We start from the raw sequence: 12,053 nt of genomic DNA on the forward strand, positions 1-12,053 counted from the left end.
TTTTCAATAGTGAGCAAACTTCAAGGATAACAGTTTTATTGTCGCTAATTTTAGTGCAATGAATCGATAAAAAAATATTTGTTGATGGTTGGTACCTTAGTTAGGCGTACAACCTACTACTGCAACTATTGGTACACCTCAACTATAGGAGCACCCACCATACATATGTTTCATTTATTCATAAATTGCTTGTATTTTGTGTGATGCCCAGTGGCGTTATGTGATCCCTAATTTGACCTCATTATTGTGATCGCCCTTTCGGACGCCTCCCCAATCGCAAATAAACGCGGAAACGAAAGCGCTAGTTTTTCGGTGGCAAATCCAAACGGAAGTCCGTGTATGCAGAATAAATTTGTATGCGCTACCTATACTCAAATAGTTGCTTTCACGTCAGATACTTGATATATCCGTATTTGTTTATTATACGCCCCTCAAAATGATATATGTTGAGCACTGGATTCATCTCAATTAGAAAAATAATTCGACTAGTACTAAATAACCATGTGCTGGGTTCTAAAGCTTCCCAAACTAGAGATGGGCGAATGAATCACGAATCGATCAAAGTAATCTACTGCCATGATTATGAATCTTTAGAGCGAACGAAACGAAATGAATGACAAACGTTGAACACGGTTTGTCTACACGAAATAAAACATCAACAAAACAGATCCTATATCCAACATAATGGTAAAATGTGTGATTCAATCAACCAAAGGTGAAGCAAAGCCCTCTCATGGTTTCCAAATTGGCTCTGAGGATGGAGCATTTAAAAATATTTTGACAACATAGCGTTGAAATTGGCAGTCTCGTCAAAGGTTGCAATTGAATTTGAAATTGTCAAATAATAGCAGAACTTCTTCTCACACTCACATATGATCCACCCATTTCATGGAAGGAAAGAAAATTAGTTTACCCTCCTCTTTTCGAAATTATGCTAAAACGCCTATACGTAGAGTAGAGTGGGGTCATGTAGGTCAGTTTTCTTTAGCGAGCTCGTGCGATGTTATTTTTGCACTGATTTTGACAAAGAAGCACTCGTTGAAAAGGTTATATATGTTTTTAAAATCTGAGGGTACGATAGGTCACTATATATGAGGTTTAATTAAACAATGTACACGCCTAGAAAATCACCGGTTAAACTTTTATTTGAAGAGCATTAATACAGAATATTTAAAAATTAAATCGATGTCATTCAGGCAAGAAAATGAGAAAAATCATGAAACCGCGAAAGTAAATGTTGAAAAAACTTGTTTTTTCGGCAACTGTGTCTGGCTTTGTTCTTGCGAATGACTTCTTCGGTGTCCTCGTCCTCGCCAGAGTGTGGAATTGAAGTTGTTCATTCCGGCTCACATGGTTGCTTAGCTGTGAGACGATCAGTAGTTCCCTATAGTGCCTCCAAACGGCTGACCTATCGTGCCCCCTAGCGTATGTTTTATGAAAATACCCGTTTTTTTCAAAAACAAAAATATCGAAAAACCAACACAAAACTCGTGTTCAGCAATTTTTACAAAACCCACTTGACATTTTTTTACATTGATTAAATGTACTGTATACATGTAAATTAATATTATTAAATGTACATGTACTGAGGACGAAAGACTATACGTTTCCGCAGAAAAACTCGAAAAAACCTGTTTTAATCCACCTAGCGGTGCAATTGTGCCTTTCTCAATCATGGATGTTTCATCCGATCAGAAACACATAACAGAAATATTTCAAAACTATAACTCGCATTGTAACTTGTTATAAATTTCTGTTATTTTAACTACTAACGAGACCTAATTTATAACACAATATGTTACAAAAAATGTGTTCTGCTATAATCTTGTTATTTCGTTCTGATCGGGCATGGATTCCATGGTAGATTATGTTCATTTTATACTTTCTAATGAATAAATTACATTTTATTATACATAACCGGTGATGTACCAAATCGGGTATTTATAATTTTGCTTAAATCTGAAAATTCTGATAAGTTTTGGTCACTTTAATCATTGTCTTATCGCAGATTATTTACATATGAATTTTGTAGTTAAATAAGCGATATGTTGCCTGTCCAACATTTTCCAATCTAAATCAATTGCGTTTCTTACTATGAAGGTAGATATTTTAATTGAATAGGTACCTACCTAATTTTGTTAAAAGTGGAACAGCCCAACAAACAAGTACGATAAAAGTAGCTTGGGCACTAGTATTATGATTTTCACTAGCCAGAGCAACTATAACTATTATCCGATATACAAAAATTATCTATATTATATAAAACGAGCTAGAATATTTGGCTGCAGACTAAATGAGACATCAAAAATAAAAATCGTAAAAACAGAACATGCTTTGTAAAACTCGTTTTAAATATATTAGAACATAAAAATGGGAAATAAACTTCAAGCGTAAACATCGGACAGGAGCTCTTCGATATAAGAATCGAAAAAAAAATCTTCAGTATAAAAACACTAAAAAATATATCCGATTCATACAAAGAACTTTTCTTTATTCGACTTTTAATCTTGAAGGTTACGTTGTACGAATTTTTCTGTTAACGAATTATACTGGAGGTTCATCCTTGCCTACTTTTTCGGGTGAGAACTTTCTAAGCGATTCTTATGCTGAACGACCCCTGTTCGATTTTTACGCTTGATTTTTACATTCTAAGATATTTTCAATGGGTTTTGCAAAGCATCCTCGCGATTTTTATTTTCATTCGTTCGAATATAAATGCTAGATTTTTAAAAACGCTAAATGAACGTCATAAAACCGATAAAACGAAAAAAAAACCCATGTCTCGTTCGAGTTAAAATGAAATGGGAAATACCCGGTTAAAGCCCAAAAATAAAAAAAAAACCTGGGAAGATGGAATCACTGCATATAACCGATCCGTATGAACTTTTATAGTTATCTATGGCATTTATATACCTTTTATTTGGGACTAAGTTTGTGAAATTTTGCCCAACCATCCCCGATAAACTTATGTGAGTTTTGATGAATTTTGATAGGTGGCAACTTTGCCGGGGCACTTCGGAAACTGTCTATGATGATCAATGTGGTCGACGATACTTTGGTTGGCCGTCAGTGACCTAGAACTGCAAATGTAAGTTGTTTGATACACATACACATTTTAGCGAAATGTTGACCTTTTTCAATTCATCGCGGTATCCGTTTGAATCGAAATTTTCTATGTAACGACATGCCACGACCCGCAACACCGGAACCGTAAGTCGGATCAGAATGAAATTTAATACAAGTTTACGGGCTTTCATTTAAGTTTTGTCCAATCGGTCTAGCCATCTCCGAGAAACCGATGCAGTTATTATTCTAAGTTTGGATACTTCCGTCTGGGCCGCCGGATCCGTCGATCGTGGCCAATGTGGCCACAGAAACTTTGAATGACTGTTAGTGACCAAGAACTACAAATCCAAGCATATGTGGTCACATTTTTGAAAAAATTTCTCCTTTATACATTCATCGTAGTATCCGTTGAAATCGAGTTTTTCTGCGTGATCATACTCACCATCCTGTAATTCAGGAACCAGAAGTCGAACCCACACAAAATTCAATATTAGCCGATGGCAAGTTGTACCTTTTATTTAAGACTAAGTTTGTGATAATAGGTTCAGAAAATTCCGAGAAATCGATGTGGATAAATTATAACAAGATTTTCTGTGTAACCGTACTCTTCAACTCGTATCTCCGCAACCAGATGTCGGATCAAAATGAAAAATTCAATAGCAGCCGATGGTAGCGTTGTACCTTTCATTTGCCACTAAGTTAGTGAAAATCGGTTCAGCCATCTCCAAGAAAGCGATGTGGACATTTTGTTAACATGTCTGCACTACACACACATACATACACATAGACATTTTCCGATCTCGACGAACTAAGTCGAATAGTATGATACTCGGCGGTTCCTGCCTCGGTTATAGAGTCGGTTTTTGGAGCAATTGCATAACCTTTATATGAGAAAGGCAAAAATAAAAAAATAATCGACGCCGTAACTAATACAGCTGATCCACGGTAACGGCCGAAATGACAGTCGTCAACGATGTTCTCTAACGTGTATCTAATGTCGTTTTCGATTTAGAACCTAGAAAACAAAACCATGATAGTTGCTTCAAACAAACGTGTTTAATGAAACTGAGTTGGATTCTCGCAAAACAGCGGTGGGGCGAGCGAACCCGAAACATATTTCAGGTTAGAACCCAACCCGGTTTTCAGTTCAGTGGCCCATAGCCTTGGTTCGAAACTAGCTTTAAACTAACAAACTGTGTCCGCCTAACTATGAGTATAGTAACTATATATTGAACTCATAATACGGTTGTTCCAGTACTTAACTACTCCCAGTTTCTCATGCATACAAAATCTTCCTTCTGCGCTACCAGAATAAAAACAAAGATAAGCGAATAAAGTATCATTATCATTCTCTTAATTCTACATCTATTGGTAAAATTTATTTAACAGAAAAAATAACATTGCAAAGACCTCCGTTAACACGCTGCATTTCACTATCGAGTTTTACAAGCTGAAGGGGCAAATGATCTCTCGATGGATTAATAAATTCGATGTGTGATAAATTATAGTTATTTTTAATATGTAAGAGAAATTTTAAATTTTGGAAACGTTCTTGACCCGGAAGTGCGACAGAAACCCGACAGATTCCTGAAACAATTTCCGGATGCCTAAGTTGTGAATATGAGTACACTTTTCATGCAGATACAAATTTGAGTGATGATAATGATGTATGTTTTTATAAAAAAACGGTGTTTATCGGTACAAACAATAAAAAAATCGGAATATTTTAGGCTTCATCGGTACATCCGGATTGAGTACAAAAATCGGTATAAATACCGATAAATCGATATATCTGACAACGTTGCAAACAAATAAGTGTCAATCCAGCTTTATTCGACAAACAATATTGAAATGCCCACAGCTGACCTTTCCAAATTACACCAGCGAAATTCTATTTCTTCACGACTCGACATAAATCCGCTTTTCGTTGAGAATAAATTGTGGGTATCTATAAAAAAATGCTAGATGAAGGAGGAACTGGTTTTGTGTTTGGTTGTAATGTAATTTACACTCGGTCTTCCCTTCCAGAAAAGCAAATCAGCAATGACAGTAGGAACTTCAATTGGATAATGAATTCGAAAAATGAAAAAAAAACACTTCCTTGTATTTACGAATATGGCTCGTGACTCTGCCCTAGGACTTGAATCTTTCGACTGTTAGGCGACAAATTATTTACTTTCTTAACATGGTGCACCAAAAACTACCCAACCTTTTTATTTCAAACTTTTTTCGCTTAACGGCAGTTGCGAACACATAACAAAGATGTTTCTTTTCGAACGACAAAGAAACCATTCAATACTACTACAGTAGTGCCAAATCTCACCCAATTCTGATCATGATTCGTGATAAACCTACTTACTTCTTTTTCTATTAGTTGGGATAACAATAAAATACGTGCACGTGAAATTGCTAGTATGTCCGTCATACAAAGTAAGATTTTCAGTAAAGTAAATGCTTATTTTGTAGCGCTCAATTTTTTTTGCACACCCTTGTCGCGAAAACAGTCGATATTTTTTAATTATAGTCCCAGCTTGTTTTGCACTCTTTTTCCTATTCGAAATGCTTTATTACTTTTCCTTTTACTAGTTTGTCTTCTGTATAAATAATATTTGAATTAAGTAGGTAGATTTGTAGAAATTGTCCCATTATTTGCCATTATGATATTCCTGAAATGTATTTTGAGCACCTAATGAGTTTCCTGGTGCCCAGAGACTCTTAAAATCTTGAATAGCGCGTGAGCTCCAGCACTAAATATTCGCTATCTTTAGTAACAATCTCCCTCCTTCCGTGACGCACCTGGAGTGCGTAGTACTATATACGAACTTTGCAAGTGTCGGACTAACATTCCTTTTTTTCTATTGCGATCTACGTTTGGGTCTGGTCGACACCGGCATTGATCAATAAACAACTTGGGGTTACCAGGAGTTGCACATTGAAGTATGATTTGTTCCTCGCAGGCAGACGATAGTCTATTGATTTTCTGTGAAATTTCAGCTAGCCATGATCAATAACGGAATAGCAACCAGGGGCGGTCGCACAAGCTCCATTGATTATACATATTTTTGAAAATATAAGTAGGTTTTCAATGAGAAGAGATTTGAATGAAATTTCACTCAAAGGGGCTTTTCCCTCCTTCAAAAAAATTGAAGAGATATTAATAAAGTTCAATTTACTAAGGACGGGAACGACCACTCTGTAGATTCAAAGATGGCTTTTTGGTCGCGGGTCTCAATCACAAAACATTTATTTTGCGTTAAAGTTGACTTTAACGCAAAATAAATGTTTTGTGATTGAAAACCGAGACCAAAAAGCTATCTTTGAAGCTAACGAAATTCAATGCCAAAAATGCCCTTTCGGGACATCTGGTCGCTGTCCTTTAAACACATATCCAAAGAGAAAGCTAGATTATCTCGGGATTGATACACTTTCAAACATACATTGCTTATCAACAAGCAGACACATATCTAGTCGGAACCTTTATTTTGCTTGTCTATTTCAATGCCATTGGTGAATTTCTAAAAAAAAAAAAAAAAAAAAACAAATCATTCAATTCAAGAAGAAACCCAAATTGTATGGTATTGTGTACTCCCACTTTCCTCGTGCAGAAAGAATCTATTGACATTTGCATATCGGTTCATATTGCTCAATCAATACCAGCAATACTATGCTGATACTGGTAGCTTACAGTATAGATAGTGTCCATAAAAAACCCTTTCCTTGCTGATAGAGTTAGACCCTTTCCGTTTCTGCATTGATTTAACTTAAAATAAATTGGATTCTCTAGATATGAGGCTATAGAGCAGGCATTTCCTTTTCAATTGGTATTTGTGAGCAATGAAAGGAATATTTCAAACCAATCAGTACTGATCTCTATAGACAGGATTTAAAATCACAACAGTTTGAGATAGTTTGAAATGATTACTTACCTAGATTAACGTACATTACAAAACAGAGCACAACTTTCATATTGAGTAAATGTTTGCTGGGATCCATTGCTGCAAAAATACAAGAGAAGAAAATTTATTATAAAATGCATTACCACGCATGATGAAAGAATTCAAAGGAGGATTTTTCCTATTATTGCAATTTAAAGCAACATGAATACACGTCCAAGCATGATTACTATCAAGTATCGTCAGCTAATATACTAAAACACAATGAAACAATGACCAGCTTGGTTCGGATTTTATCGGCGCTAATTTCAACTGCACTTTAATGTGCTTTAATTTCCCTCCACCACCACTTCATGCCACAGCGTATCAATCTTGCAACCATCAAACTCCCATCAATTTCAAAATTCCATTCATAATGTTTCTTAAACGATTTCACATAAACTCTGCTCGAGATTGCAGCCAGCTTCCGTGTAGCCAACGCGATCAGGCAGTATGATGGGAAGTTGAACCGACTTCTCCTCGCACTATGTACTCGCCACAGCATTCTAATGGAATGCGGGCACTTTCCCATCCCTACTCCTGCTCCTGCTACCGACCGGCGACGATGATAAACTTTTCCCATTTTCTTCCTCAGTCCAACCTCCTCAGGCAAACATCCATCAGATACCACCGGCACCACAATGGGGCGGCTGTCCTCTCTAAATAAACTGCCATCAGGGAAGTCAACTTTTTGCGTCAAGCATACTTTTCAACCGATCTTAATATATACTGAACTGAAGCTGCTGTGCGATGGTACGCCTCTCTGTTTACAGCGATAAATTGTCAGTTCGAGGGCTGGTGACTGCTCTCCGTGCTCTGGGTTATAGGAAAATATTGATTCGGCCCTAAAATGTTCCTAAAGTCGTCGACATCTAGTAAAAGGTGCGAGGAAGCGAGGAGGTGGGCATGATTTGAGCAAATTTGAATGAGTAATGACTTGCTATCTTAAAAGAGTGTTCAACTTGGTCTAAGGCCGATTGATTAGATTGGAGCGATTCCGTTTGAATGGAGGCCAACTAATTGATATTGATCAATCACATTTTAGTAGGTTCTGTGACGGTATACGAAATACAAATATTTTGAAAATAAATCGCTAGAAGGAATGGTTTGGCTTTGGAGCATTTTAAGAATTTTATAATCGTGGTTGCATGGTGTTGTAATGAAAAATAAATCGGTAAAAGATACCATAGAGAAATTATTAACTTATTATCACGTCACATATCACTTGAAACAAAATAAAATTTGCCTCTTGAAGCTTAGGATCAAAAAAGTCTACTGCGATGTCTCATTCATCATTATAAGTATCATAATACATGACATACCGTATGCAGTTCCGCGAGAACTTGTAGCACATCCTGGAAATATAAATACCCCATTTGATCGTCGGGTAAATGTAGTCGTTAGTTTGGGAAAAATACAAAAAGACGATTCTTTCTAAAATGTCAAAACAAATATTCCTTTCTAAACATATAAAATTTATATTTGCCGCATATATTTTGTGTGTGTATACAATCCAACTCCCGCTGACCGACAGAAGAAACTTGTCTGCATCTATGGAATGATATATTTGATTTTATCGATAGATGTACAAATTATTAGCCACGGAGATGAAAGGCGATAGCTCTACTATATATCCAACGACCCATCTCAAGAATGCCTGTTCATAGACGCATATTCTGGAGCCACTTTCAAATGCAATAAGCTCCGCGCGAACACATCCACGTATCAATTGAATGTTTGCAATATATCCGCACTTGCAGAATGAAAAATAATATAGGATAAAGGGGTATAATACGCCCCACCGGGCCAAAATGCTCCTCTTCAATTCCCAGGACTCCTGAATTATCTAAAAAATAAAAATGACTGATAACAGTATCGTTTCATGAAATCAACGTACTAAGTTAGTTTGATATTTTTAATATGTTTCAAAACAACAATTTACACAAATGTTTCAAAAGAGCTATTTTGATGTAAGTTCCTACTTTTTCCTATGGCATTACAGCCAATTAGAAACAGTCGGATTTGATAGAACTATTTCAAGTAGCTTACTAGAATATTATAGTTACTAGGGTAAAAATTTCTGAAGTGGCCCCCATTTTTCAAAAAGTGGTGAATTTTGCAAAACATGTTTTAATTTTGTTGTTTCGGTACCCGTGAACATCTTCGTGAAATATTTTGTCGTTATTCGAAATATTTATAATAGTTTTTGTTAAATGAAAATTTATACTTCTTTTTTTGTAATATTGTTTACAATAAAAGATTAATTTCGAATTGCACCAAACTTTTCTGGCGGTTTTCCAAATGTTTAGTCTAGAAAATGTCGAAAAAATGTTTAACAAATGTTAACTATTTCTCCTATTTTTTAACAATTTTTCAAACAAATACAGTTTTAATCGGTTTCATCACGCGATATTCATACCGTTTAAGTTGTAAGATGTTGCATATGCTTTGAATTTCAAGAAAAAAATTTTTGAGCAAACAAGGTTTTCAAAATATTTGATTTTTGTGTTACCCGGCATGTAACATACAACGTGCGGGCGAAACAATTGCTGGTCGCCACGGCACGCTTGGACCAACATCGAGTGAGCGAGTCGGTTGGAGCTCGCCACGACTCTGACTACATGAAAATGCAAAGTTAGAGAATGGATTTCGTTGCGATAGTGCTATCAATAATACCCAGTGCTTATAATATAACGGTTTATTCATTACATACTTTAGAAAACAACATTTGCAACAGATCCTGTGTCGTCCGAAAATTTAGCATCTAATTTACCTTCATCCATTGTTATTGCATTTGATTGCTAATCCTTCTTTATGACTTTTGTTTACTATAATGCGAATGACTACATATATTCTTTTCATTTTGAGTTATTTTCTTGCTCAGCGCGAGATGGTAATATTAAGTATTGGTGTTATACGTATCCAACCTAGCAGTCTCCGTCACACAAAGGTTTTTATATTCTATCACAAGCAAAAGGTCAGTACTTCAAATGTAATCAAAGCCATCCGCGAATTTTTGCGATTAGGGAAATTGCTTGACCCTCCAGAAATCGCGGCTCACTGAACGAGCAGCCGCAGCTGCTCTAAGACGATTTTGCTAGATTTTCAGAGCAGCGCACAGTGGTCGCAATGGTACCAAAACGTGCGTTTAATTAATTTTGCTCTAGGAGTGGATTTTAGTGATTTGGTGTGTTAGTAATGCTTTTTTAAAATGTAAGCCCCCTTCTTTTGATCTACACTGAATTAAGATTAATCCACCTAAAAGTGAGATAGGAAATTTATTTCTACTAACTTTCAAGATAGAGTCATGATGTCAATGACAAAGTTGTAGAAAATTTTACTACGAGAAAACTTGCCAAACATGCAAAGCCTCCAAAATGTAATGGTGTTGAGATAAAGCGCGTTGTTCGTGGAAGGCACCCAAAAATTATTTTTTCATTGTAATTTTTTTCTGAGATTTTTTCAATTGTTTAAATAATCTAAGAAGTTGTAGGAATCGAGAAACTACACATATTTGTCGAAGACGTCAAATTTTTTATTTAAACACTTAAGAGTTATTGAATAAAGTAGCCTAAAAATACTGTCATTTTGAACGTCAATTACTAAGAGATGTGGAAATATGTGGAGGACATTTCGATTCTATGAGAAATACAATTAAAAGTACTACAAGGAATAATCCTAGTCAAAATGGGCTTCAACTGGCCTGTATGTAAAAATTACTTTCCAGCAATGCATGTTTTGTATTGTGTAACCAAATAAGTAGGACTTTTCTAACATAACTTTTTTGGTGATTTTTTCTATTCGGCCAATGTTCTAAAATATCATTGGAACTATCAAGGCACACATATGAATCCAGAACTCGTAGTTTCTGTAATCTCATAGTTTGTTATTAATAAATTGACACGATAACAAATGTGAATATAGTCGTGGATTCACAGATTGGGCCACAGCCTCTGTCCAACTAACGAATTTGATTCGCTAGGTGGACCGACTGAAAAATGTCACAAACTCTCCGAAGGAGACGTTAATAGTGTAAATGCATCTGTTCACATCTCTAATTACTGCCAGGTAGATTGTCAAAGCAAATTTGACATGAGATTTTTGGCGTTCAGAAGCTTTTTAGTTGGACAATAGTCCAACTAGCGGAGGTCCAACTGAAAAGCGGTCCAGGAAAAACGTGACCAACCGGCGAATCACGACTGTACTAAAAGATGCGCAAAATTTTTTGACTGTGGTAAAAAATGTCTTCCACATCTCCTGGTAATTGACGTTCAAAATGGCGGTATTTTTAAACTACTTTATTCAATAACTCTTAAGTTTTTAAATAAAAATTTTTGACGTCTTTGACAAATATCTAGTTTCTCAATTCCAATAACTTCTTAGAACATCTAAAGATTTGAAAAAATCTCAGAAAAAAAAATGATTTTTTGGGTGCCTTCCACGAACAACGCGCTCTTTCTCAACACCATTACATTTTGGAGACTTTGCATGTTTGGCAAGTTTTCTCGTAGTAAAATTTTCTACAACTTTGTCATTGACATCATGACTCTATCTTGAAAGTTAGTAGAAATAAATTTTATATCTCAATTTTAAGTGGAATAATCTTAATTCAGTTTACATCAAAATAAGGGGGCTTACATTTCAAAAAAGCATTAAGCAATTTCTAGAGAAAAACTAATTAAACGCACGTTTTGGTACCATTGCGACCCCTATGCAAGTTTTCACTGTAATGTGGGACCCTAAATAGAACCAAAAAAACCTTGTGCTGAAAATACGATCATTTTGCACCACCTTACTATATATCTAACATTGCTGCCCAAAGCAATGAACACATGATAACACTTTTGCAAGTTGCACCGCATCAATTAACAAGGTGTACCCAGATTTGTGTACCTCTCTACCCCTTTGCACGAATAATAACTCCTTCCCGTAACCAGGTTTGTTATTTCCTCACACAATCTGCGCAAAAAGTGAAATACAGTGACACAATCTCATTTTCGTACACCGCTATGCGGAATGTTCACATGCATTTTACAAGTAAAAAATTAGTTTACG

At 35.8% G+C, this 12,053-nt stretch overlaps 1 protein-coding gene across 3 annotated transcripts in view; it reads right to left on the minus strand.

Moving 5' to 3' along the window:
- Positions 1 to 12,053, minus strand: part of LOC131681785 (zwei Ig domain protein zig-8-like) — a 274,728-nt gene that overhangs the window by 127,628 nt on the left and 135,047 nt on the right. For 2 of the 3 annotated variants that reach the window (XM_058962816.1, XM_058962815.1), the window contains exon 2: positions 6,993 to 7,061. In XM_058962816.1, the coding sequence (XP_058818799.1) occupies positions 6,993 to 7,059 (67 nt within the window). In that variant the 5' untranslated portion in view covers positions 7,060 to 7,061. Of the gene's footprint in view, positions 1 to 2,913; positions 2,983 to 6,992; positions 7,062 to 12,053 lie in introns of those variants that run through there. The other variant, XM_058962817.1, reaches the window with a different exon arrangement.

The sequence above is a fragment of the Topomyia yanbarensis genome, chromosome 2 (genome assembly GCF_030247195.1).
Source record: "Topomyia yanbarensis strain Yona2022 chromosome 2, ASM3024719v1, whole genome shotgun sequence".
In the NCBI taxonomy this organism is placed as follows: domain Eukaryota; kingdom Metazoa; phylum Arthropoda; class Insecta; order Diptera; family Culicidae; genus Topomyia; species Topomyia yanbarensis.